This window comes from Lutra lutra, chromosome 2 (genome assembly GCF_902655055.1).
Source record: "Lutra lutra chromosome 2, mLutLut1.2, whole genome shotgun sequence".
Taxonomy (NCBI): Eukaryota; Metazoa; Chordata; class Mammalia; order Carnivora; family Mustelidae; genus Lutra; species Lutra lutra.
Window position 1 is genome coordinate 45627730 of NC_062279.1, and position 27405 is coordinate 45655134.

Consider the following 27405-nt stretch of genomic DNA (forward strand, 5'->3'; position numbering starts at 1 on the left):
CTGGCCTAGGACATTGCTTCCGGACAGGGAGCAGTGACAGGCCAGCTGGGCCCCAGAGGGAAGACAGCAGGTAAGTCTATGACCCAGGCCCTGCCATCCTGAGACCACCCCCTGGGACCCTTTCTCTGTGCCTAGGGAGAAAATCAGGAGCTCCAGCTTTGGCTGCTCTACCTGTCCTCAAGGACCTGGTCGCTTCCAGAACCCAGGACAATAAGCAGTTCTCAGAATGTGATCTCCTGAGAAGGAGGGAGACGTGAAAGCAGGGGAAGGCACGTTAAGGAATCAGGGGTCTTACCCGTCAGGGCGCAGCAACCCCTTGACTGTGGACCAGCAATGCAAAGCAGCCAGTCCCAAGGCAGAAACTGTGTGTGTTGCGGTGGGGGTGAGGGGCAGTTCCACATGCAATGGGAGTGTCAAGGGGCAGCATCTACAGGGACCAAGAGCCAGGGCAGGCCTGGATTCCACTCTCTCCTTGGAATCTCACCAGGAGGGAAGGGGAGCGGGGTTCTCTCCTCCAAGAGCCCTTTTCATCCTACCCAATCAGCAGCCAGGGACCAGGGTGGAGTGCAGCGGCACCCTGTGCTTCTGGGACCAGCTCAGCCCCTATGCCAGTTCTGCCTCTGCCCTTCTCCAGCCGCAGTGGCCCCTGCCGGTTCTGCAGATAGCTCGGCTCTGCCTGTTTTCCTGCACCTGGCTTCTCCTTACCCCTCACTCCGGGACCCTGCACAGCCCCTCGATGTCCCTCCCCACTCCAGGAGCCACCTGATCCTGGCAGCAGGAAGATCTGTTTCTCCAAAAAGAAATGGATCAGCATCCCTAACTCTAATCCTCACCCTCTCTTGCTCCCGCCCACCCAACTGGGCACGTCTTTCTAGTCGCACCTGGCCAAGAACTCAGGCTAGCAGAAGCAAAATGCAGAGAACCCCCAGCCAGCCTGCTGTCACCTCCTTTCGGAAGGGACGAGGCTGACACTGAGGCTTCTTAGGGCCCGAGGATGTCCTGCTAGGTCACTCACACAAGGGGCAGATGCTGAGAGGTGGGTGGCTGTGGGTCGTAGCCAAGGTGAAAGGCACAGCCCTGCCCATGGAGTCAGACCAGCTGAGGGGCCCTGTGAAGTGACCGTTTAAGGCTTTAGATGTCCCTATTTCTGGGTGACCTTTGCCCTGTGCTCTAATTCTGTCTCCTCCTTGTGCCTCCAATTCCAGGAAATACTTCTTTTTCTCCAGCTGTTAAGACCTGTCCATTTCTCTGACATTGACGGGGTGTGTGTGTGTGTGTGTGTGTGTGTGTGTGTGTGTATCTCCCATCAACTGAGTTAAAAGCCTATTCCTCGGGGCATGAAAACTTTTCCACATTCTCCACTTCTTCTGGGGCTGGGGTTGCAGGGTTAGTGGGGGCTGGGAGGGATATGAGCCATTTCTGCTTCTCTGCCATCTGTCTCCCTATAGCAACCCTCCCTGATGGCAGAAACCATGTCACATGATAACCTCACATGGTCAGAATTTCAAAACCGGCAGGGGTCACCAGCACCAACTGGTCTCACTCACGAGTAAACTGAAGCCCACAGAGACTGAGGCTGGGGAAGGGGCCCCAGCCCTAGAGCCCACACAGCCACAGACTCCCCGTGTGACTTGGCACATGCCATAGTCTGCACCATCGGGTTTCCCTGATAGAGTCATTTTGTATGAATTCAGAACAATACATTAAAGCTCTAAAATCGGGGCCCAAGGTTGGAGGAGGCTGAGGGACAGTGCCATCTCCTCTGAGAGGCTCGGGCCTGCCCACTTTGTGACAGTAGCAAGTCATGTGGCTTCTTAGAGTTTCCCCACCCGCCCAGCAGGCATCAGAGCCCCTCTTCAGAGGGTTGTTCTGAAGTGTAAATGAAGCAGGACATTAGCCCAATACCAGACATATAACAGGCTTCTGATAAATGATGATTATGATGATGAGGTTGAAGCTTCTGGATGATGGGGATGGCATCACTATTTTAAGAATCGCCGTCATCTCTAGCACAGTGTTGGGCACTAGTAGGAGTTTCACATGTCTGTGATATGCAAAACACAAGGGAAATGAATGACTGAGCAAACAAGCCTCATTTCTTCCTCAGGGTCTCAGGGGGCAAGTAAGCGATGTGCCTGGGATCGCATGGACCGGTTGCATGCCTTTGGCCCGGCCAGGCTGTTGGGGACACAGGTCCCAGAGAGGCGGAGTGTGGTCCATGCTCTGAGTCCTCTCAGGCCTGTGGCCCCGCGGTCCCAGTTCCGCCTGTACAGGATAGTGGTTGGGACAGCTGTGAACCGTTCTGCTGCTCCCAGGCTTCCCTCGGGCTGTGGAGACGGTGATGCAAGGATGTTGTTTCAGGGGGCGTTCCTCCAGCCCCAGGATTGCACCCATGGGCTGAAGCTCCCAGGCAGCTCAGCACATGTTGCCTAGGAGAAAGAAGAGGGTGGGTTGGGAGAAAGGTGGGATGAACAGGGGTGAGCTTCTCCGGGCACGTGGTAAGCCTCAAACCACCCAACAAACTGGAGGTGTGCATTGTGTGGCCTTTGAGGTGCCCAGACTGAGTTTCTAAGAGCCTGAGTAACAACACCCTGCTGATCCAGCCACTGTGCCGGGGGACCAGTGCCACAGGCTGGCTTGCTAAAGGACTGACCTGTCCTGTGAGAAGCTTCCAACCCTGAGCGACCAGCTCCTCTACCCTCTGTCTGCCTCACTTTGTGCCTTGCCCTGGGGGTCCAGTAATCTGGGAATGGCCTCGCCTCCTGAGACCGGGGGCCCTGGATTCTGTGTGCAGTACCCTGACCCTGAGAGGGGCTGAATCTCCCCGGGGAGCTGGCTACTGACTGGCGCTGTTTGGAGCCTAAGGGAGGAGTTTCAGGTCCAGAGAAGTCCACAGACTTGTCCTGTTGGTCTCTCACCACTTCAGGAAAGTTATGCCCGCCAGCCGCCCCCCTCCCTTGGACCAAGCCAGAGCCGTGCGCAGATATTTTTCTAGATCTTTCTGCCCAGGAGGTAGAGGAAAGGAGAGGGAAGAATCGGGGAAGGGGAGTGGCTAAGGAAAGGGAGAACGAGAGGTAAGGAAGAAAGAAGGAGAAGAGAAAGGGGGCCTTAATGGTGGATGGAGCAGGTCTGTGGATGATCCCAGACTTTGTGGAGTATGTGGAACTTCGGGAGCTGGGGGAGCTCTCTTCCTCTGGTTATAAGAAGTCAGGGCCTAAGGCTCCTTAGATATCATCCAGGTCAACCACCTGATTTTCCTGAGAACCCCGAGGGGATGGGAACCCCGTTCCAGAATGCGCTCCAGCGCCTTTTGCATCCCTTCCATTATCGTATTGTTGGAGGTCCGAGTACCAAAAAGGCTCCGGGGCTAGAGCAAAGGGGTGCAGGGTGCTCTGCAGGGTCTGGCCTAGAGCCCTGCAAGGGGAGCCGGGAGTGCAGGTGAGGGCCAGGCCCCTTCCTGGGAAGCCCCACACAATCCTCTAACCTGGGCCCAAAGCAGCTACAGCCCGAAACTTGTGTCTGGTTACTGCCATGTGGCAATGCTGAAGGCAGGGTCCAAGTTCAGACTAAGCTGACCTTGACAAGAACACTGAGACCGCTAAATGTTTACTAAACAAACCCTGTCCCCGTCTCAGTTTTTAAGATTCCCCGTCCCATGCCCTGCATTCCTTTATCTGGAAGCAGTAAACAATAATACACACTCAACAGTGGACCACCTCTGCGGGTCAGCAAAAATCTTTCCCATCCCTAACATGGATTATTACCCCTACGAGCTCTAGCAGGACCAGCCACCAAGGGGGAACAGTGGGTCAGAGGAAAGGGGACTGGGGACTGCTGGACACACATCTCCCCAGGCCTCCCTCTCAGCCTCCTCCATGCCCCCTCTAGAACGCCGCAGCCACATGGAAAGCCATGGGAAACAGTTGGGGCTTTTTATAATCTTTATTTGTTAACAGTTCAGGCTATTTTTTTTCCGTGCTTGCAAGAGATGCCAAGGCCTCATGAAAAAGTTGTGAAAAAAAAAACAAGTCTATTTTGGGGTGATCAGCCTCCTCTGAGCTTCTCACTTGCAGCTCTGCGGGGCTCCAGGAATGAGCCTGTCCTCTCTCAGAAGGTCTGCAGCTTGCCTGAAGTGAAGGATCTTGGGCCTTGGATGCACTGGCCAAGGGGATGCATTTTTGTCCCCAGCTTGTAATGTTTCTGTCTACAAAGCCCCGCAGAAGTAATACTGTGTAGCTTCTTTCTGCAGGAGGCCTTCCTCATGGCGGCTCCTAGTGTACTGTCCTGGAAGTATCAGCCCAGGAGACTTGGGGTGGGGGATCATGCATCTCCCCTGTGGCATTAATGGTGGTGGTACCTGCAGCTCTTAAAAGATACAAGCCAAAAAGCGCTTGGGTATCTCTGCTGAGCAAAGAGATACTGCAGGGCCTCTGCATGGAGGCCCCAGCTCACTGTGGCTCCTTAGGAGGCAGGGCCAGGGTGGTGGGGGGGCTTGGGTGATTGGGCAGAGGGGTCTGCATGCTCAGATCTCTGCCAGCAGGGGCCGGTGACAGCCTGGCCAGGCCACACCAGGAGTGGCGTCTTCAGCTTCTGCTTTGAGCTGCCCCGCCAGCCCCCCCGCAGTGTGGTGTAGGAAGGCTGCAAGGGGGCCGGCTGGGCTTTGAAGATCCCAGGCAGAATTCTCATTTGCTCTCCTTTCACTGTCTCACCGGCTTGTTCATTTACTCACTGGGCGCCAGGGCCAAGGTGGGCATGGGATTTTCCAACCCTGGTAGGTCAGACTGTCAGAACTCCGCACCCTCTGTGCTGACTGCTCGCCATAGGCAGCCCAGGTGGCCGGGGCACAGATGGGAGATGGGTCCCCCTTGACCCAGTGGGCATAAGTCCACGAGGGGGAGAAAGGCAGAAAAGAAGGAAGAGTGAGAGGGATCACACCGTCTCTGATCTTGGCCCAGGAAGCAGTCATGAGAAGATCATCTGGTCACCCCCTGTCTTCAGGCAAGTCGTGTTATTATCCCAATGGAAGACCAGAAAGATTAGGTTCCTTGCCCGAAGTCACACAGCCAGTTCCTGGTGGAGGAGAGACTAGAACTGAGGTTGGTGCCATTACTGCAATGGCTGCTCCTCTGTTTTGGTTTCTTTTTACTCCGGGCTCTTGGGGCTCTTGTTGTCCACATCCCTGCCCACTGGGCTTGGGGGATGGTGTGGGGCTGCTCTTGCCTTTGCTTTCTTCTGCCTCATTGTCCCCTGTCCCTGGAGGCTTGTCACAGAGATGCCCCTCCATTACCCACCCTTTCATTACCTAGTATCAACTGATTCCAGAGGAATCCACCAGGCCTCTTCAAGCCCTTCCTTCATCATTCCCTCTCTCTCCTGAAGTTCTAAAATTTTCTTTGGTTGAACTGTTCCCAAGACTGTGATTAACCTTTTAAGGAAGCTAAAGATGGGGATCTCTGCCTCTTACTATGTTTCTAATCCCTTCCCACTCTGCCCCCAGATATTTCCTTCTTCCATTCTCAGCCTTGGTGGCCGTCCACTCATCTTCTGCTGGGTCTAGTTTGGATCAGGAGCTTCTTCAGTGAAAAGGATGGCCAATAAAATATAGGCCTTCCATGCTAGAAACCCAGAGTAGATATCGTGCTGGATAAGCTGGACCCCACCCTTGTACAGGAGAAAACAGGCCCAGAGAGGAGAGAGAATTGCCCACTGTCACCCACCTTGGCGAGGACAGAATCCAGGCCGCCTGATGGAACAATGACTGCTCTTTTCAAATTATCAAGTTCAGAAAGGTGCAAATGCCTGCAGCATGGTTCTTGACCCTTAAGGAGCCCCTTGACTCCCTAAGGTGGACTCTGTCTTGGCCTCCAGGCTGAACATTTCAGCCCTGTGGGCCTGGGCAGCAGGAGCCACGCTCTTGCCCTGAGCAGATCCTCTGTTTGGGCTGACTGCGCTGGTGGCATATCTTTGGGTAACTCACAGTGTGTTTATTCCTTCTATCACTGTCTTCTCCTGCCCTGCCACATTCACTTCTGTCCAGCCCCATGGGAACCTGGAGGGAACACAGAGCCATGGCAAGCCAAAGACAAGGCTGGTACAACCTGTGGAAGACCTCTCTGGACAGCATGTGAGTAGCCACTGGGTGGTGTCAACTCCCTCCTCCCCAAGATCCCCACCCAAACATTCATTCATCCATCAAGCGTTTATTGAGCTCCTGTTGAGTACTGGTTGCCAGACCAGGAAGAAGGAAAGTCAACTAAGCATGGTCCCTTCCCTAAACAGTTCTCAGGACTGTGAAGAAGAGAGAGACCCAATGACAGAGCAGGGTGATTGGTATTATTAGGGGTGCACAAAAGAAGGGCAGGGAACCTTGCCAACTTTGTATGGGGTATTCCTGGTGGGCTTCCTGGAAGAAGTGACACCTAGGCTGAGACTTGAAGGATGAATAAGCATTATCTTCACTCCAGGTGAAGGGGTGGGAAGAGCAATGTTCTGACAGAACTGTTTGAGAAAAGGCCCAGAAGGGTTCTGTCTGTTATGAAGACCTGGTGGTGCCCCTTGAGTCCTAGACCTGGAGGCTGAGAGATTCTAGACTTTCCAGATTTGGCTCCTTCACCCTGACAGAGCTCTGCATTTTGAGATACCTCTGCTTCTGCTCTCAGCTGGTACCAGGCACAGCGTGGCAATGCCACGTGTCCCAGACCACATGCTGCTCTCCTAGGGGAGAGGGGTAGGGTTTTGTGTCAGAAGGCTTGTGGGGTGGGCTTGGTCAAGGGTAGAGAAAAGAGAGATTAGGAACCTGCCAAGAGGAGATAAGCTGGAATTGTGTGTGAAACAAATGGAATGTGCAGGTTGGAGGAGGACACACTGAGAGAGGTCTGCAATGCTTGGGCGGCACTGGGCAGGAGCCTTCGAGATCGGGGAGAGGAGGGCTTGTGGTGCTGGCTGCGCGAACCTGCCACATAGGTGCTCTCTTGAGGACTGGGTTGGAGAGTTTTCTCCCCAGACGAGACCTCCTGCTCACAGTCTTCAGGAAAGTGGCAGCTCATGATGTCCTTGATGAGAGTGGATATGGGCATCATTGGAAGGGGTGCCTTTTGGGAAGAGGTTCAAGGGGTTTACATCACTGGGAAGGAGGAATCACGAGAAGGCTTTTCTGAGGGAAGAGAGGCTCTGACTGGGAATGCCTGAGAGGTGATGTGATCAGGAAGAACTCTGGTTTGAAGAAAAGCTGAAAAATGATTGTGTGCCAAAAGCGGCACTGGGAATTAAGTTGTTGTCCCCCAGCGGAGCACCTGGCTCTCTCTGCCTGAGACAGTTTACCCAATGTGAGCAGGGGGTGCAACTTCATTTTGCCAAACTTACACCTTTGAACCCCAACAGTGCAGCCTGGTTGGGCAGTGAGTTTCGCAGGCTGAGCTGGCTCTTTCCCCAGAGACTCCGTAGAAGTAGACCTGGAAGCCCCACGATTTGGGGCAGTTCTGTTTTCCTGCTTTGTGCTGTCCTGGGGCCATCCCCGCTGCTGGGTTGTGTGAAAGTTGAAGCCAACAGTCGAGGGCTCTGGAGCTGGCTGGGGGCAACTGGGTATCAGTGGGAGAGGCTATGACCTCCTGGCACACCCATGCAGAGATGTCATGCTATGGTTCTCTCTGGGGCAGTGACCTGTGGCACACAGAGGATAGGCTGAGGCTCTTCAATACCAAATATGTGGGAAGGACACACCTGTCCTTTTTTCCCCCATGCATGTATTCAAACCAATACATTCTGTTCTTATGGAAACCGATTCCTAACCAGAAGGGTGAAGTGGCACACTCAGTCATCCCTAACCTCTTTTCCAGCTCTAGGCAGGTTCAGAAGGAGGTGGGGGAAGCATTCTCCACTAATCAGGCACTTCTTGAACATGGACCAGGCCAGAAAGCACATTTATCACGAGCACCTTAATGGGCAACTTCCAATTACATGCATTCATAGATGGAAAGCGTACCTCAGAGAATACAAAATTCATTTTTATTTGGCTTTTGGGGGGCAATGCATTTCTCTTCCTAATTATATTTTTGCATAAACTAGCATTAAGCTGGATTTGCCTTCTCAGAGCGCAAGCTTGAGGGGGTTAGGTGGAACGCATGTCAGTCTGGGCTTAAAAAAATTGTCCAGAGGTAATTGACAAGACGGATAAAACCAGACTGAGCAGGCTACTGTAATTACCAGTAGTCAAGATCATCAGAATCAAAGTAGCCTTGAACATGGAAACTTTTTTTGAGGACTGCTCCTTTACAGATGTCATCCCTTATAACCTCTTTGTTTTACAGGGGAGTAAATCGAGACAGGGAACCCCAAAGTGTCTTAGACTCCGTCTCCAGGGCTAGTGTCTTCATAGCATTTCTTTTAAGAGGCCGGAAGATGCTGGTAAACTCCAGGCTGCAATAGGCCAGGGTGTGGGATGGAAGCAGAGACTGCTGAAGAGGGAGGGAGGGGGAGAAGGCCTAGATGGGCGAAGGTACAGGTGACAGAGTGACCCACTCTAAAACTCCTGGCACAGGTTGTAGCTGAAGGGCTGGTGATCAAGGAAGGAAGGCCCGCAGGTGCCAGGAAAACTCTCAAGCCAGAGGAGGGCCAGTGTGAAAAGGCTGTGTTCCTCTCCCCCCGGGGAGGGGGGGGGCAGGGGTGGAGGCCTGGGTTTAAGGGGGAAGGAAAATATGTCACGTTCTCCTCCCCTAACTCGCATCCCTTCCAGGGCTAAGATGCGTCTCGGAGTTCTTACTCAGCCTCCTGGAGGAAAGGGGGAAACCCTGTGTGAGTCCAGCGAGGTCTTGCGCCTTGCCAGGTAGAGGGAGGAGACCCACCACGGGTGGTGAGCCGAGACCCTCCCAGCTTCTTCCCTCCGGGCGGGGGGAAGGGAGGGCGGGCGGGAGGGAGTGAGCGGCGCCGCGGGGCGGGGCCGGGGCCGGACCCGCCGGTCGCCCAATCCCCTTCTTTCCCCGCCCCTTCCCCGCCCCCAGACCCCTTTCCACCAACGGAGCTCCGCGGTGGGCGGAACCTGTCGCGGCCGCCGGCTTGGGTGCGATTTTTGCCCCCCGTTCTTCCTCCCTGTCTTTTTTTTTTTTTCCCCTTTCCTTTTTTTGTGAATGAAAACGGGAGGTCGCGAGCGGTCCCCGGGACTGCAGCGCTAGGCGTCTTCGCGGCCGCGCCTTTGGAGCGGGCCGGGCGCGTAGCGGCGGTGGCCTCGCCCCTCTCCTCCCCAACTGCGCGTCGCCTCCAGCCTCCGCAGCCAGAGGACCCGCGGCGGCGGCGCGGCCCAGCCGCGCGAGGTCGGCGGCCGCGCGCAGCCCACTCCAGCGTGCCTCCATGACATTGGGCGCCCGGGGCACGGGGAGATGCTGATCCGGAAGAGGCAATGGCTGCAGTGCCGCGCGCGCGGCCGCTCCCGGCCAGCCGTCCGGCCTGGGCTGCTCTGTCAGAGTCTCTGATCTAGCGCGACCCGGGCCCGGAGCCTGTAGCAGCGGCGGCGGCAGCAGCGGCGGCGGCGACGCCGGCATCGACCTAACTTGCACGCGCGGAGTGACCCCAGACATTTCACTAAAATGAGCGTGCTTAGCAGGAAGAGATGTGTTCCTCACACTAGAAATTACCCCGTCACATGTAGTGGTGTAAGTAAATGATTAATTTCTATTATGGCTGGGTTGCAAGCTGCCTGGAAACGCGCCGCTTCGCCCTCCTGTGCCCTCCCCGGCCCTATCTGCGCCCCTTCTGAGGACTTCCCCAGCCACCACCACCCCTCTCCCCTTGGCTATAGCTTTGGCTGCTAGGGTTTCAGGGGGCGGGGAAAAGAAAACCTTTTCTGGGTTTTTCTAGGGAAAGGAAGATGACTTGATTGCCTTGGCATGTCGTGGCCTGTTTCCTCATTTTTTTTTTAATTTATTTTTATTTAGTGTGTGTGTGTGTGTGCATGTGTGTGTGTGCGTGTGCAGAGCAGCGTGTCAGGAATAAAGGTCCAGAGTGGTGGAAATGTTTCTGTTGAAAACCAATGGAATTTGGATGTTTTGCTCGCCTTTCCGGAGAGATTTCTTTCAACCCAACTCCGTTGCAGTGTGTGCATCAGAGTTCTGGCAAACTATGGGAGAGATGGTTAGTGTTGTTTGTTGATGTTTGAGAAGGTTCTTTTTGTGTGTTTGGGTTTGCATTTTTTGTTCATATGATCATTCAAGATCCCTTTGAGCCTTGCGGTTCACTGGATCTGCAGGAAGGATTCATCTCTCCGCCTTCCCCAATATTACAATGTCAGCCAGCCCTGCGAAAAGCCACCCTCTCTGGTCTTCTCTTCCCGATTCCCCTTTCCTCTCCATCCTCCTCTTTCCTCTCCATCCTCCTCGATTTTTACCTTCATTTTGAGGATATTCCTCTCTTTTGCATTTTGTGAGATGCAGGATGTGGGATTTGGTTGCTAGGAGACAAAGCAGGCTCCTAGGGAGATTCTGTCGTTTCCTTGACAACCAGACTAGGGCAGCCACAGATGAACAACCTCCTATCAGCTGTGGGAGGGAAAGGGGGGCTTTTCTGGGCTCTGCAAAGAGTGTGTGTAGGGGTGTGGGGGTGGGAATGGTACCCGTTGAGGGTTGTAGCTAATTTGAGCACACCTGGGTTTTTGGCCTGGCCTGAGTGCACAGAGCTGGGAGAGCAGTGGGCCGGAGGCTGATTGTGGACAGGGGGACAGGGATCATGGGACAGGGTGGAGAGGGAGCATCTATGTGACTCTGGGATCACTGAGAGGAATGAATTGGAGATTGTCATTCCCGGGGTAGGATGGCCAGGAAGCCATAGTGTATGGAGGTTTGTCTAGAGGCTCAGAACGAATGAGGATGAGGCAATTGTGTGGAAAAGTCTAGAGTCATTGAAGGAGAGAGTGCCAGAAGGGAAGGGGAAGTTGAGAAGCTCATTGAGTGGGTTGTATCACCATACATCAGCAAGGATACAGTAAAGTAGCAATATTCTAAAGCAAAAATTATATTACTGCCTGCTTTGGCACGCTATCTCCAGTCCAGGATCCTCGTGTAAGACAGGCCTGTTTCGACTAAAGAGTTTTGCCTGCTGGCTTAATTGGGCCAGGCTGTATCTTAAAGAGAGATAGAATTACATATATAGATATGTAATCTAGCATTATATAATACCAGATTACATAAGAAGACAAATACCTCCTTTCTGCCCAGGCTCTCTTGGCACAAATTTACCAAGATTCGGAAAACTTTCTTCCAAAGCCCTCAAACCCATTTTCCAGAAGGGCAGACTGATGCCCAGAGAAGCAAATTGACTTGCCCTTTCCTAGATCTGAAGTTTCCTAAATCTGAAGTCAGGTGGTTGGGACAGGGGTGGAGTGGGTGAAAATGATAAAAATAGGGAGGGAAGTCCAAGGACAAGCAGGGGAGGGCTGTGGAGGACGGAAGAGTGGATGGGAAGGGGCTGCTCAGCCAGAGGAGCCCCCAGCAGGGCTGCTGTCCAAACCCCTGGCACTGTTTGTTACCTTCCTACTTGTTGGTTGGCTCTCTCTTCCTTCAACACAGAGGCACATGAGCTGTGCAGGGGTATTTTAATCATAAACTCTCTGATTTTGAAGCAGCATTGATCTACTAGTGTTCTGGCATCCTCTTCATGGTCCACATGCTCCTGGATTTACAAACTGACGCCCCTCCTCCTCCTTCTCCTCATTGCCCCTTCTGCTCACAGGCCATTCAAATCTGAATTTGAGAAGGAAGTTCTACTGGCCAGTGGGTATAGTCTTTCTCCTCCAGCTCTCCATATTCGTACTGGGGAGACTGTTTTGTTCTTCAGCATATATAGGAGACTACAGCCCAGGTGATTTCTTCCCGGTTGCCTGACTCGAGACCAGGAGTCCTCGAAGTGGGGTTCCTGGTCCTCAGCTCAGGAGAGAGCAGGGAGGAAGCAAGATGGTGGTTAGGACATGCCCCTCCAGGGAGGGTGAGGAGGGTAGAGGAGACCGGAGGAATCCTGCAGACAATTGCTCTGGAGATGGAGGGGGGGAGGAGCTGCAAGGAGACCCTTTGTTGTTTGGAGTTCAGATCCTGTAAAATTCCAAAAAAGAGGAGGTGCTTGTCTCATTGAAAAGTCCTTGCTGCACTTTTTGCTTAGGTTGCTAAGATGTACCTACTCGGCAAATCCCAGTTGCCATGTTACTTGGGTATTTCAGCTCTGCATTCCTGCATGCTGGCATCCAGTTACAGCCCGGCAGGAACAGAGCTGCTCAGCACTGCTGGTGGCCCTGGCTCTCTGGCTGGATGGCTCAGCAGTGAGGGTGTCTCCAGCACCCTTAGGAGCTCAGCCTTCCTGGGCCTAGGAAGGGGTCCTCCGGGCCGCTCCAGCCCCCCGCTGACTTAATGCACACATGGAGTGAGGGCAGGAACAGGCCCACGACCTAGGTGAAACCAAGTTCCCTACCAGTGTCTGCCTTGCACCGACCCCTACCTCTTCCCCTCAACCCTTTCAGGATGCCACCAGGGGACTGCTCCTGAAAGTCCCTTGGCCCTCCAGCTGAGGGTCCCTTCCTGGTGACAGCTTTTTAAACACTGACATGACATTTCAACTACAGAAGGACTCTCTATTCATTTGAGCCATCCCCCTCTGTGGGTGGACAGGGTACTCCCTCTCTGCTCAGCACAGAGGGAAACTGAGGCAAGCATTTGCCCAGAAATTCAGGCCCCGGCTTCTGACCCTCTGCTTCCCCCAGCAGCCCCATTACCCATGCAGCCAACTGAGTGAGCAGCCTTCCAGGAATGCCAGGGTTCTGGGGGTTTCAGCTTGAGAATCCTCGTCCCTAGGAATGGGAAATTCTGAAGGGGGAAGGGGGGGGCGTATCTCACTCTCCCTGGGGCTGCATGCCTGAGTAGGGGCGGGAAGGCCCATTGGCCATGGAGTGAGTAAGTCACAGGCCTGTTTATCTCTACTGCCATCTCAAAACTGGGCCTGCAGCTGAGTGAGCCCTTCAGGCAGCGTGACTGGCTCAGAGGAGGGGAGGGGATGCCCTGGGCTGCTTTGGTGCCTCCAGAGGGACTGGGAGGAAAAATTCTGGCATCTCCCTGAAGGAGGCTGGGGGTGGGGGTGGGGAGAGGACACTAGCATTGAAGGGTAGCCATAGGCAAGCTAGGGCTTGAAAATCCACCACCAGGGAGGGAGGGAGGGAGGCAAAGGTAGAGGGCAAGAGAGCTGCCCCCCAGCTCTGACAAGTCCATTAAATTTTAAAGTGGCCCTGCCCTCCGGCATGCTGGGAAGGGGTGGGGACCTGGCCCGGACTCTGCATCTCTCAGCTGTTTGTTGTTCTGCTGCCCAGAGGAGGAGAGTGTGGGTGAGGAGTGAGCCTCCCAGGCGGGCTGTCCTTTTCCTGGGAGAGTGGGGACAGGCCCGGGGCAGGTTCTGCCGCGGGATCTCTCATAGGCCTCCCCCAGCCAGAAGTCCAGTGGGAGGATGGTGGCAACAGAAGGCCCACGAGCGGTTCACGTGGTGCAGCCACTCCTTGCAGCCTGAATGGGCCCCCAGCTTCTCAGGCCCCGCAGAACGAGCGCCCGGAAAGCTACCCACTCCCTTCGCCCCCTCTCCACTCAGATGCTGGCTGAGGAAAGCCGCTGGCCCCGGCCCTCGGGGAGCTGGTGAGTGGAGCTGTCCTGACCACGACGCTCCTCTCCCTCAGGTCCCAATTAATGGATTCTGACATGGATTATGAAAGGCCAAACGTAGAGACCATCAAGTGCGTTGTGGTGGGAGACAACGCGGTGGGCAAGACCAGGCTCATCTGTGCCCGGGCCTGCAATGCTACCCTCACCCAGTACCAGCTGCTCGCCACCCATGTGCCCACGGTTTGGGCCATCGACCAGTATCGGGTGTGCCAGGAGGTAAGGCTGCAAGGCCGCTCGGCTGGGGGTCCGCCCTGTGTGTTTGGGCTTCTTCCCAAGCCACAGCTCAGTGTGTGCAAACACGGCCAGCCCGCCTGTGCCGAGCTCACGAGCTCACGGAGGCCCCTGGGGATGGGGTGGGGGCAGCTGAAGAGGAAGGAGCCCCAGAAGAGAGGACCCCACCCCAGGGGAAGCCCTGGGGAAGGATCCTTCCACCCCAGGGGAAGGATCCTAAACCATTTGTGTTTTGCATGGCTGAGCTGGTGCCTGAGACCCAGGCTTTGCTTAGGGCGAGCATCTTGTGCAATCACAGCCTCCGGTAATGGGGAGGTGTTGGAGAGATGAGGGCAGAGAGGAAGAAAGAAGCTGTTGGCCAGTACCAAAACCAGAGGCAGATGAAGCGGGGAACAGGGCAGGCCCCCTGAGATCCCTTCCACCCCAGGACAGTCTGCCCTCTCCAAGGCTCTTTGCTTCTGGCCAGCTTCGAGCCCACTCCTGCTGTTGGGTCTGCAGAGATGGCACCCAGACAGGGACGTGCTGGGCACGGCACACAGAGGGAGCTGCCCGGACCCTAGCCAGCTCTGTCCCTCCACCCCCATGCTGTCTGGGACCCCCAGGGATGAGCCGGCGCTACCCTGAGCTGACATACAGAGGCCCCTAGAACCATCGCCCCTGATGCCCGCTCCTCTCCCTCCCCGCCACACCCCACAGGTGCTGGAACGCTCCAGAGATGTGGTAGATGATGTCAGCGTCTCCCTCCGCCTCTGGGACACCTTTGGAGACCACCACAAAGACCGTCGCTTTGCTTATGGGAGGTGGGTAATGCCTTTGGGGAGCCAGGCGGATGGGTCTCCCCTGCTTTCCCAGGGAAGAGCAAGGCTAGGAAATTTCAGCTCTGTGGAGGGAGCAGAAAAGGCAGCTCAGCAGACCTCATGGACGGGGTGGCGGGGAGGCAGCCCGGGGCCGTGGAAGGAGCCGGCTTTGGAGTCAGGAGTCCTGGTTGGACTCTCAGCCTTGCTACCTGTCAGCTCTGTGACTAGGCACAATTAGGGGAACTGTTCTGAATTGATTTTCCTCAGCCATGGATTGTAAAGTGGTGATTTCTAACCCGTAAGATAGCCATGAGGTCAAAAGGAGGGTTTTCGAAAGCTCTAAAATGCTGAATTAGAGGTCTGTAAATTAGGGGTCCTGTTAGTATACATTCTGTGAGCGGATGCCTATGACTGATGTGGGACGTAGTGTAGGGTGGGGTGGGTATGTGTGTTCGTCCTTGTTCCCAGGGCAGGCAGCTGACCACCAGCTTTCCCTGCCTGTAACCCCACTCTCCCACCCCCAGATCCGATGTGGTGGTTCTGTGCTTCTCCATTGCCAACCCCAATTCCCTCCACCATGTCAAGACCATGTGGTACCCAGAAATCAAGCACTTCTGCCCCCGAGCACCTGTCATCTTGGTGGGGTGCCAGCTGGACCTGCGCTATGCGGACCTGGAGGCTGTCAATAGGGCCAGGCGACCCTTGGCTAGGTAGGGGGTGCCATTGCTAAGGGAGGGGGAAGGAGGAAGACAGAGGGAGGGGGTGCATCTCCGTGGCTTCCTGTTCAGCCCTGACAGAGTCTACTCAGCCTCACACCTCACCCTTGATTTGAAGCAAGCCATGCGGGGGCCCAAAGAGTGTCCACTCATTCATTCATTCACCCATCTATCCGTGCATCCATGCATCTGTTGTACCCTTTGTGGGCAATCCTGGGCTGAGCACCATGGGAGGGAAGGAGAAAAGGTGGTAGTCTTTGCATGAAAGGGGCTTATGAACACACTGGAAGATGAACTCCATATATGGCTGTGTTAAAAACCAGTGTGGAACACTGCATGCTAATTGCCAGAGAGGGAGGTGGTGCTGCCACTGCTTTGAGCTGGGGAGGGCGGGTGGCTGGCATAAATACGGAAGGCTTCCTGCAAGAGGAGGGGTTGGAAGTGGGCCTTAAAGGACTGGTAAGATTTGACTAAACAGAGGAGAAAGGGCAGAAATCAGACAGAGACAGATCCTGAGCCTTCCCTTGAAGAACAGGCAGGCTCTGGAGAGCTGCCTCTCCCTGCCTCTCCCCTCTTCTCCTCTTCCCCCGCAACATGTTTGGTTTTCCTTCTTGAACCTGCCAGGCCCATCAAGCCCAATGAGATCCTTCCCCCAGAGAAGGGTCGGGAGGTGGCCAAGGAGCTGGGCATCCCCTACTATGAGACCAGCGTGGTGGCCCAGTTTGGCATCAAGGACGTCTTTGACAATGCCATCCGCGCCGCGCTCATCTCCCGCCGCCACCTGCAGTTCTGGAAATCCCACCTCCGCAACGTGCAGCGGCCTCTGCTGCAGGCGCCCTTCTTGCCTCCCAAGCCGCCTCCCCCCATCATTGTGGTGCCCGACCCCCCCTCCAGCAGCGAGGAGTGCCCCGCCCACCTCCTGGAGGACCCGCTGTGCGCGGATGTCATACTGGTGCTGCAGGAGCGGGTGCGCATCTTTGCCCACAAGATCTACCTCTCCACCTCCTCCTCCAAGTTCTACGACCTGTTCCTCATGGACCTGAGTGAGGGGGAGCTGGGGGGCCCCTCGGGGCCCGGGGGCCCCCACCCAGAGGACCACCGGGGTCACCCCGATCACCATCACCACCACCACCATGGCCGGGACTTCCTGCTGCGGGCGGCCAGCTTTGACGTATGCGAGAGCGTGGAGGAGGGCGGGGGCTCGGGGCCCGCTGGGCTCCGTGCCTCCACCAGCGATGGGATCTTACGTGGCAATGGAACAGGTTATCTGCCTGGGAGGGGCCGGGTACTATCTTCCTGGAGCCGAGCTTTTGTGAGCATCCAGGAGGAAATGGCAGAAGATCCTCTGACCTATAAGTCCCGGCTGATGGTGGTGGTAAAGATGGACAACTCCATCCAGCCAGGGCCCTTCCGGGCTGTTCTGAAGTACCTGTACACCGGGGAGCTGGACGAAAATGAGCGTGACCTCATGCACATCGCCCACATTGCCGAACTTCTTGAGGTCTTTGATCTGCGCATGATGGTGGCCAACATTCTTAACAACGAGGCCTTCATGAACCAAGAGATCACTAAGGCCTTCCATGTCCGCCGGACCAACCGGGTGAAGGAGTGCTTGGCAAAAGGCACCTTTTCAGGTATGGACTGTGCTCAGGAAGCGACTGCCGGAGGGCAGGGCCCTTCCCTCCCATTAGCCTTCGGAAGAGTCCAGGTTGGTCCCCTCAGCATTCTGAGTCATCTCAGCTGCTGATGTCCTGGAGATACGGTGGCCCTGCTCCTGAAGCCTCGTCCCCAATCCTGAGAGCGTGGTCATGTTGCACTCTCCATGAGCGGCTTCAGAAGGAAGTGGGCTGTCTGGGCACAGTGTCAGTCTTTGGGGTGGGTTCTCCCTCATTCTTTCACCACATCCTCACAGGATGCCTCTTCTCCCTGACAGATGTGACCTTCATCCTGGACGATGGCACCATCAGTGCCCATAAGCCCCTGTTGATTTCCAGCTGTGACTGGATGGCTGCCATGTTTGGGGGACCATTCGTGGAGAGTTCCACAAGGGAGGTAAGGCTAGGAGGGAAACAGGTGAGAAGGAGAAAGAGATCTTCGCCCTTCCTGCCTGAGGCATCTGCCATTTTTACTGGTACTTCCTTCAGCACTGACTGCGTGCTTGCCCACCGCGGAGTGCCAGACTCAAGACAAGTTTATGAACTAGGTCCCATAGCCAAGGATCTTATGATATTTCAAGACGGGGGGATCATAGTGACATCTTCACTTCATGGTGTAGAAAGCCACTTTGATATATTGTCTCATATATATATTTGATATTTGATATATTGTCTCACCTCACACACAACTTCTACACATGGCTTCGTGTTCCCACTTTATGAGGAAGGATGAATCCATCACTGTTTTAAATGTAGGTCTTACTATTACTTAGGTACAGTGAAGCCCACAGATCAGGAGAAAATTGCCATTGGGCAGAGAGATTTTTGTACTCTCAGGCATAGGGGGCCAAACAGGGAAGCACCAGGGTCAGTCTGGAGGCAGAGGGAACAAAGGGAACAGCGAACAGGAGTCGTCACTGCATTTTCTATGTGAAGGAATGAGTGAGGCAGGGTGAGCAGGCTTAGGACTGGCCAGTCTGAATAATTTCAGCAGGCTTTGGGGCTGTCCCAGATGGTCTGGTACCTGGCCTTGGGGTGACTAGGGCAGGGGAGAGTGGCTGAGAGAGGGAGCCTGATAAAGAAGATGGCTGGGGTGTGGACTGGGTTTGGTTTGTTTGCACGTGAAAGGCATGCTGACTGCCCCCTTTCCTAATGCTATGATCGGCTAACCCTGGGAGGGGCAGCCCCTCATGGGATCAGCATGGCCCCAGATGTCAAAGCAGCAGAAGACAATTTTTAAAAAAAATGCTTCATTCACCTTTCTCTCTAATCAGCGCTGCTCCAACCCAACTGTTCTGTCACTGTTTCGGCCACTTTCTCAGGCACTGAGACTGGAAACTCGGAGCTGGAAGGGGCATGTCAGTGCATCCTTAGAAATATTCTTTCACTCTGTTCTGTCCTTTTCCTTCTCGCGGCCGAGCAGGTAGCTCAGGCTGAGGCCCTTGTTTTGTCCCTTTTCCTTGAACTCCTATATTGTTGGTTGTCCGCGGTCAGCCTGACAGTTCCCAAGGTCCAACTTTGTGCAACTGCCTGAGGTTCTGAGGGTCTGCACACTGTTTCCTCACCTGGTCTGGGATTCCTCTCCTCCCCACCTCTCCCCAGCCCCACTCCATGCTGGTCCGTTAGTAAGAGCTCACCAAACAGGGCGCCTGGGTGGCTCAGTGGGTTAGGCCACTGCCTTCGGCTCAGGTCATGATCTCGGGGTCCTGGGATCGAGTCCCGCGTCGGGCTCTCTGCTCAGCGGGGAGCCTGCTTCCCTCTGTCTCTCTGCCTGCCTCTCTGTCTACTTGTGATCTCTCTCTGTCAAATAAATAAATAAAATCTTTAAAAAAAAAAAAGAGCTCACCAAACACTTGAGGTAAAGATGGGAGGACAAACAACACAGGACAGCCTCCTGTGACATAGAATAACAGTTTCTTTTTTCTTTTTTTTTTTTAGATTTTTATTTATTTGACAGAGAGAGATCACAAGTAGGCAGGCAGAGAGAGGGAAGTAGGCTTCCTGCTGAGCAGAGACCCTCCGCCGCTCCATGCAGGACTCAATCCTGGGACCCTGAGATCATGACCTGAGCCGAAGGCAGAGGCTTAACCCACTGAGTCACCCAGGTGCCCTTAGAATAACAGTTTCTTAAGATTTCTGGGAACAAAGTCCTTCCGGAAGGCTCAGTGGAGGGCTGAGCTGGTCTCTGATCCTGAAAGCATGAGTGGATTTGGCTTCTGTGAGTGTGAGACGAGGCGCTCCCTGGAGCCTGAGGGGCTGGCCTGCCCTAGGCACTTCTCGGTACCATAGAAGCAGCCTTCAAGCTCCAAATGACTCCCATGCAGCCCGGAGAGACTCGTGTCTGATGAGAAAGCAGTTTCTGTTGCAGTATTGCTCAGAAGAGATCCCGGGGGCCCAGAGCAGCAGCTGCAGGCAGCCAGGGAGAAGCCAGCTGGGGTTGGCTTTGCTCCTTCATAGCCCTCTTGCACTGCCCTCTGTAAGGCCAGGAGGGGGCCCCAGGGTGGGTTTAGGGGGCAGGAAGCACTCCTTGAGACACCTTGCAAGCCAACACAGCTTTGGAAGCATGCCAGTGAGAATCCAGGTCCTTTGATTTATTTATTAAAGATGTATTTATTTAAAGAGAGAGAGGGAGAGGGAGTGCACACAGTGAACCTGGGGAGGAGCAGAGGGAGAGGGAGAGAGTCTCCAGCAAACTCCCCACTGAGCGAGCGTGGAGCCCGATCTCACGACACTGAGATCACGACTTCAGCCGAACTTGAGAGTCTGACACTCTACCCACTGAGCCACCCAGGCACCCTGAAAAACATCCTTTTGAAATGTCAGAGTGCCGCTGACTGGGGTGGTCAGCACACGGGCTTGGTGCAGGTTTTGCCTTGGGAGACAGGCCTCGGGGGGCCGTCGGAGCTGGTACAAGGGCGGCTCAGGGACAGCTGCCCATCCGGGGGAGCCAGCGAGAGGGCGGGGGGCGTTTTGAGTTTCCCCAGCCTGAGCTCGTCCTTCCGTGCAGCTGGGCCTTCCTGGGGCCTTGTGTCTCCCTTCCCCGCAGGTGGTGTTCCCGTACACGAGCAAGAGCTGCATGAGGGCCGTGCTGGAGTACCTCTACACGGGCATGTTCACCTCCAGCCCCGACCTGGACGACATGAAGCTCATCATCCTGGCCAACCGCCTCTGCCTGCCGCACCTGGTTGCCCTCACAGGTACACGGGGACCCCTCTGGGGGAGAAGCCTGGGAAACCCACCTCCCCAAGGTCCTGATGTCTCCTCTCACCTGCCTCCCTCCAGGGGACAGGCTGCAAGCAGCAGGGACGATGTCGACATAAAGGGAAATACATCGATGAGCACTGGGGTTTGGGTGAGGACAGAGACGTAAAGAAGCGCATGTGAGAGGCAGGATGGTGTCACGTGATAGGCTCTCCGCAAAGGGCTCTGAGCCCCAAAGAGCCGTCTCCAGTAGACGACAGCGCTGGTGTTCTGTCTGCTTGGCCCCAGTGGGGCGAGCTGAAGAGGAATTGAACGCCGTTCCCATTGCTCCCCTTTGGTTCTCCTCCTCCTCCTCTGCCTTCTTTCCTCTTCCTTCTCTTCCTTCTGCTCTGCTTCTTTCTTCTTCCAAAAGCAGACAATAAACATTGACCCGTCACTCCTAGGCCCTTGAAAAGCCCGGGAGAGGGTGAGAGGTGGAAGGCAGCTTTTCGATCGGGCCACCAGCAGAGGCCCTGGGGAGGAGCAGGACCCGAAGCCACAGGGAAACCAAGCAGCAGGCAAGGAGGGGCAGGTCAGGGGCCCAAGCGGCCGGAGAAGAGGAATGGTGCCATCCAGATGAAGGGAGTCTGGGACCAGCGACACGGGCAGGCAAAAGGCTCCCATTGATGTTGGAATTGGTCTTTGCATGGTGTTGGTGCTGGTCCCCGTGCTGCTGTTGATATCGGGGTCTGTGTTCTTGGGCAGGTCGGGGCACATAGGGCAGGGTCTTAGATACTGAGTTGGGATTCAGTGAAAGACCTAGCATGAGAGCTGCTGGGGCTCCGGACCCATGATCAAGACTGGGACTCACATAGGAGGAAAACAGCAATACCATGATGAGAAATTAGTTGTTTATTTGTTTTTGTTTTTAAGGATTTATTTATTTATTTTTTTGGCAGAGAGAGAGATCACAAGTAGGCAGAGGCAGGCGGGGGGTGGGAGCAGGCTCTCCGCTGAGCAGAGAACCCGACGCGGGGCTCAACCCCAGAACCCTGAGATCACACGACCTGAGTCGAAGGCAGACACTTAACAATGGATCCACCCAGGCACCCCAAGAAATTAGTTTTAAGTTGGGGCTTGGTCATAGGAAGATTGAAGAAATCATTGATCAGAATTTGAATGTGAATAGCTGAGCCTACAGAGAGAGTCCAGGCGCCCTAGTTGGAGACACAGAGGGCTTTAGGGTGGGGAGCAAGAGAGAGGCTTCTAGAGATCACAGCTGAAACTGTATGTCCACCAGAGCTGCCTCTGGAAGGTGGTGTGTTCTTCACAGAGCACAGACAACTTCCAAACTCTTGGACCAACTAGTTCAACTTTTGAAAGACTGTCTCCAAACAAATGACCCAAAGGCAAAATACATATAAAGATGTTTCTGTAAGTTTACTTTATCACAGTGGGCGATCAGAAACAAGTCAGCTGTCACAAATGTTCAGCTGTGCCGCTGTGTGGAGAAGTTTATAGAAAATACCCACTGAAGGACTTTTCCTGGGCAACGGTCCATCCGTACTACGAAGCACACAGACTTTGGTCGTGCACATACCTTGTCAAGGATCGGCAGGAAATGCTGAGCATGGTATAATTGGTGATGCTCTAGGTTTTGGGAGATAGGCTTTCTATGAAGTTATTGATTCAAGCTTAAAACTTGTTCATTGTTCAATAGAGTGCCAGTGCAGGAAGCATATGTTCAGCTTTACGAAGTATAGAGTCAAAGTCCCAGATCAGGAGCTGGCACCTTGCCAGCCATAGCAGAAGCCCTCTGCCTGTCCCCGCTAATCACAGGTCCTTCCCCATCCTCAGGAGGAACACTTTGCCTATTACCCTTTGTCAGGTAGACTTTTTATTGGCCTCACTTCGTGTTCCTTATAGTTTTACCTTCTGTGTGTCAATCCTTAAACACCATAACATGGTCTTATTTTTTAAAAGCCTTTTAAATTTCTTCTAATCTAAAAGTGCTTGTCCATTAAAATTTTTTTCCCCTTGCAATTTATCTATTGGAAAAAACCCATTGATGTTCCAGAAAAATCTAGATTTTTCTCTGATTGGCCGTTGGATCTAGGGGCTAGATCAGATTCATATTCAATTTTCTTTTGCTCAAACTACTTCTTAGGTTATTCCAGTTCTGTTTTGTTTTAAGATTTTATTTCTAAGTAATCTCTATACCCAGTGTGGGTCTTGAACTCACAACCCCGAGATCAGGGGTCGTGTGCTCCACCAACTGAACCAGCCAGGCACCCCATTTCTGGTTTTCATCCAGAAGCCTGGTCTCTTTTTGTGATCTTTTTGTGATGTTAGCAGCCACTGAGCATCATTGCCTAGATCCATTGGTTTATGAGGCATAAAGTGATAATATTCCAATTCGGTCATTCCTTATCTTTTGGACTACTCTGAAAAAGAGCAGCTTCCCCTCACCTGATCTTTGCTTACCAGTGGTATGGTTCGTATAGGAAGAGCGGATGAATGCTTGGTTGTATCCTTTCATTTACTGGTTTTCGAGATTCATTTTTTTTCCCTTCACCCTTTGAGGGTGCCCGATTAGTTTTTGCTTTTAAGTATTACTACAAACATACTCAATTGGTTTCAAATAATCACAGTCATCTTCCTTGAAACTGAAATACCACACTGCACCTTTTGCCAGCAGGAGTCTCTTCAAGCTGGCACCAGAGTGAGCTTTCTGGTTATGTGGTATAACAAGATGTTCCTGGTTCTTTTTTTTTTTTTTTTTTCTTTTATTTCCTGGTTCATTTTATACATCTGCCCCAAACCTCGAATCGGTCACTTCTCTAAGAAGTCTGTTTCTTATAGTTGGGCATGGTATTTCAAGGCTATAATCTGAGCACTAGGGATGCACATTACTACTGTATTGTTTCTGGAGCTGGGAAATAGATTTTAAAGTTTGTTTATTTGAGAGGGAGAGAGAGAGAGAGCACATTAGGTGGGGAGCAGAAGGAGAGGAAGAGAGAGAATCTTAAGCAGGTTCCATCCCCAGTGCAGAGACTGACATGGAGCTCGATCTCATGACCCTGAGATCATGACCTGAGCCAAAATCAAGAGTCAGATGCTTAACTGACTGAGCCACCCGGGCGCCCCCGTGAAGATAAAATGCCTCATGAGTTTATACTGATACAATCAAACTTCAGGATTAAAAGCGTTTACTTCTTTAATGTAAATGTTTTAAAATAAAATGTAAGGTTTGTTCACAATTTGTGGTCAAATTTCAATGAACACAAATAGCTAGACTCACTCCATAGTTGTAATTCACAGTTCTCAGCAATCCCGAGTTACACCCTCTCCCATCAGTACCAACGGCTGGTTCTGCCTAGGGCTTTCACCCTCCATATACCAGACCACTGGGTACAGCGAATGCACGGAACAGTTCTCCTACGTGGTTCTAACTAATATCTACCTCCGCTTCCCATCCCCACTCTACTGGGAAAGTCCTGCTGTAATCCCAGTTTCCCCACTGGTGGAGCGGACTTGAGTCACGTGTGGGCTTTCCTGGCCTGCTGGGACTTGCCACTGGCCCTCCTCTCTCTCTCTGCCCTGCAGTGGAGCCCCGCCAGAAGGATAGGTGAGGGCATGTCCATTCATGTGACTCTTCAGCTGATTCCTGACTGTGTGTGTCACAGAGCAGTACACAGTGACCGGGCTGATGGAAGCAACGCAGATGATGGTGGACATTGACGGGGACGTCCTCGTGTTCCTAGAACTGGCTCAGGTATGATGGCAAGGGAACGCCTCTCGCCAGCATTCTTTTTTTTTTTTAATATTTTTATTTATTCATTTGAGAAAGAGAGAGACAGAAAGAGCACAGGCAGAGTTGAGCGAGAAACAGACTCCCCATTGAGCCGGGAGCCCGACGTGGGGCTCGATCCCAGGACCTGGATCATGACCTGAGCTGAAGGCAGATGCTTAACCATCTGAGCCACCCAGGCACTGCTCTCTCCAGCATTCTTGACTCTGGGCCCTGTCTGCCCACTGGTAGTGACTGACGAAGGCTGGCAGGTGGTGGGTAGGAAGGGAGCCTGCTGTTAGACTTGGTTCCTGGATTGAGCAGGGCCCATCTCACGCCGAGAGGAGAGGCTGGCCATGGTGGGAAGGTCTTGAGGCATTGTAGGACCATAGGGCAGGGGACAGAAGCCCAGTCTTGTGTGTAAACGTGGTTGCAGCATGCCTGAGGTCATTGAGGACTCTTCATCTAAAAGGAGCTGCCCACTTCCTTATTCCCAAGCAAACAAGCAACGCGTCCCACACGGCCCTCCAAGTGCAGAATTCTGCCCCCAGAAGCCAGCTTCTGAAGCAGACATTGCGGCTTTGAGGCACGTAGACGCGGCTGGGAAAGTGGGCTCTCTAAGCCTGGCTGTCTGCCCCTCCGTGCAGGCCGCCTGGCGGCTGGAAGAGGAAATCTGGTGGGGGGGGATCTAAGGAGGACAGACACAGATGGAAGGCACCACACACATCTGTGGATTTCTGTGGGTGCTGGGGACAGGACCACGGTGACGTGACAGTGGCATTGGTGGGGCAGGGAGCAAATTCAGGGTTTTCTCACGCTTTTGTGTGGGTTTGCCTCCTGAGATGGGCTCATTACAGCTGCGGGGCTTTGCCCCTCTGCACGAAAGCTTTGGCTCTGCGGACAGCTTTGGGTTTCCGTATGGACCCCACACCCCGGGGCTCTAGCAGAGGTGCTCTTCTCTCTGTCCCCAGTTCCACTGCGCATACCAGTTGGCCGACTGGTGTCTTCACCACATCTGCACCAACTACAACAACGTGTGCCGCAAGTTCCCCCGAGACATGAAGGCCATGTCCCCAGGTGAGCATCTCCTGCAAGACCTGCCCATGCTCCCCCCCACCCCCTGCCCCCCCCATGCTACAGGGCGTCCAGAAGCGGCTGGAGATCCTGGGGCTGCACTTGAGCTCTTGGGTGGGGCGAGCAGCTGGCAAAGGTGTATCAGGCCAAACGGAGGGGATCCCGGGAAAACAGCAGGGCAGCTGGGGACCTCAGGTGATCCACTTTACCTCTCTGGGTGTCTATTTCTCACAAGTACAAGAAGGTGTTGGACTCCTGGTATCTTTTTTTTTTTTTTTTTCCGGGGGTGGGAGTGTATTTTGGTATTTCAGACTTGGTATTTTTTTTTTTTCAGAGTTGGCATTTTTCAGACAGGACTCCACAATAAGAAATATATTTTGTTGTGAGCCAGTGCACATATAAAAACCATGTCCGTTGTTTTTAATGCTGCTCATGACCCAACACATGGATTTCACAACCTAGAAATGGGCACAGCTTGTCCCACCCAGGTCCAGGTATCCTCTGAGGTCCCTGCGGTTCCACTTATGCTTAATTAATGTCTCCAGTCCTGGAGCCCAGCAGGAACCGCACAGACTCCCAGGAGCGGTGTGGCAGCCTGCCCGAGTTCCTGCCACTCTGTGAGCCTCACGTCTTCACTGGGCACCCCACTGTCTCCTTTACCCCCCGTGGGCATTTTCTTTCCAAACCACAGCTCCAAGCGCATCACTGCCCTGGTCTGAAACTTCCACACCTGCCTCGCCTTCTAAAATCAGTCCGAACCCCTCTGCCTAGCCATTCTGTCCAGGCTGACCTTCTTTGTCCTCCTGCAGCCCTCCTTCCCCTTCCAGCAGAAGCCAGCTCAGCCCCTCGCGGCCCTTCTCCCTCCTCACGCCCGGCCCCAGCCCAGTTCATTCCCAGCACAGTGAGGCCCATCCAGGCTGTCCCTCCATCATGGAGCCCAGCAGAATGGAAGTGCCTTTCTCCGGCGCTGGTGTGGACTTTCTGGAAGAAGCTCTGTGGCTACACGGAGGGCTCTGACAGCAGGGCTGATACTCTGGCCCTGGGACTGGGCATGCCTTGGTTTGAGGCCCCCGGCGGGTCCCCAGGGCAGGGGCGTGGGGGTGGGGATGCCCTCCATGTCCCAGACTCCTTGCGCCCGTCTCCTGTCTGCCTTCTAACCAAGCCCTCCGGCGTTGTGCCCCAGAAAACCAGGAGTACTTCGAGAAGCACCGGTGGCCGCCCGTCTGGTACCTGAAAGAAGAGGATCACTACCAGCGGGCACGGAAGGAGCGCGAGAAGGAGGACTATCTCCACCTGAAACGGCAGCCCAAGCGGCGGTGGCTGTTCTGGAACAGTCCCTCCTCTCCGTCCTCTTCTGCAGCCTCCTCGTCATCCCCATCTTCTTCCTCGGCCGTGGTCTGAGACGCTGCCACCCTCTTCTGACCCTGCTGCTCTTCCCCCCACTCGCCTTTGCCCCTCTGCTCTTCTGCACCGCCCCTCCACCTTCCAGGGACAAGGGGACCCACGTAACCAGGACCCCAAGGGCAGAGCTGTTCTCACCAGCTGACGTAGCTCAGCAAGAGAGGAGGGGGGCCTTGTGGATCAGTGCAGGGACCCCCTGCAGGGGACCCCAGTTCCAGAGCGGGGCGGGAGGCTGACAGCTGCAGGGAGGCAGGGGGCAGGGAGGGCGCAGAAGGTTCTGGCATGTGACTCTGGCGTGGAGAACGCTGGGATCCATGGGAGACTCTCCCAGCCAGGAGGCTGTGTGGTTCGGTCTGTGGAGACGGCCCCCTCCCAGGGAGTGGCTGTGCACAGGGAGGGTCCTGTCTCTTGGCCACATTTTTCCATCCACGGACCAGAGGGTGGCAGATGTTTTGTGGGGCGCCTACTCAGATCCTCGCTGGAGAGGTCAGGGTAGAAATGAAACTTTCAGACCCAACTCGAGGCTTCCACATCCTGGGGCGAAGCTGCCGAGGCCATGGGTGGGAAGGCTCGCACTCGGCGGGCGGCCCTCCCTCCCCGGGTGGTGAGTGTCCAGGCCTGATCAAGGATGGCACAGCCTGGTCTGAGCTTTCGGTCTCGGAGCAGTGAGAAACTTCTCCCTCCCTGTGCTTGCGCCACTCAGATCCAGAGATGGGAACCAAAGGAGACAGCTGGAACAGGAGGAGAGGAGAAAGTTGGGGGGGTGGTTTCTGGGTGCAGCAACCCCATGCTCTTCTGGGCTGCTCCCCCTGCCTCTGGTTAGCACGGCTTCTTAGCATGGTGGGGCAAGATTAGCAAAAACAAACAAACAAACAAACACAGAAA

The 27405-nt window shown here is 54.3% G+C and overlaps 1 protein-coding gene across 3 annotated transcripts; it reads left to right on the plus strand.

Annotated features, from left to right (window-relative positions):
• On the plus strand, positions 1-27405 carry RHOBTB2 (Rho related BTB domain containing 2). 3 transcript variants are annotated; one of them, XM_047717355.1, is made up of 11 exons: positions 4-70; positions 6038-6124; positions 13691-13892; positions 14604-14707; positions 15229-15414; positions 16045-17054; positions 17354-17472; positions 20122-20272; positions 23942-24030; positions 25017-25122; positions 26303-27405. In XM_047717355.1, the coding sequence occupies exons 2-11, from the start codon at positions 6042-6044 to the stop codon at positions 26518-26520; spliced, it is 2268 nt and encodes a 755-aa protein (XP_047573311.1). In that variant the 5' UTR covers positions 4-70; positions 6038-6041; the 3' UTR covers positions 26521-27405. The 3 variants fall into 3 exon arrangements, with proteins under 3 accessions (XP_047573313.1, XP_047573311.1, XP_047573312.1); XM_047717356.1 differs by lacking the exons at positions 4-70; positions 6038-6124 and adding an exon at positions 8991-9644; XM_047717357.1 differs by lacking the exons at positions 25017-25122; positions 26303-27405 and having other exon boundaries at positions 1-70; positions 23862-23979.

What these genes read in the sequence shown, in the direction of transcription:
- RHOBTB2 (XM_047717355.1), top strand. Translation starts at nt 6,042, where the DNA reads ATGGGAACCTGGAGGGAACACAGAGCCATGGCAAGCCAAAGACAAGGC. An exon ending in TGGAGAGTTCCACAAGGGAG is followed by an intron (nt 17,473 to 20,121) that starts GTAAGGCTAGGA and finishes CCTTCCCCGCAG; the next exon opens with GTGGTGTTCCCGTACACGAG. An exon ending in CATGAAGGCCATGTCCCCAG is followed by an intron (nt 25,123 to 26,302) that starts GTGAGCATCTCC and finishes GTTGTGCCCCAG; the next exon opens with AAAACCAGGAGTACTTCGAG.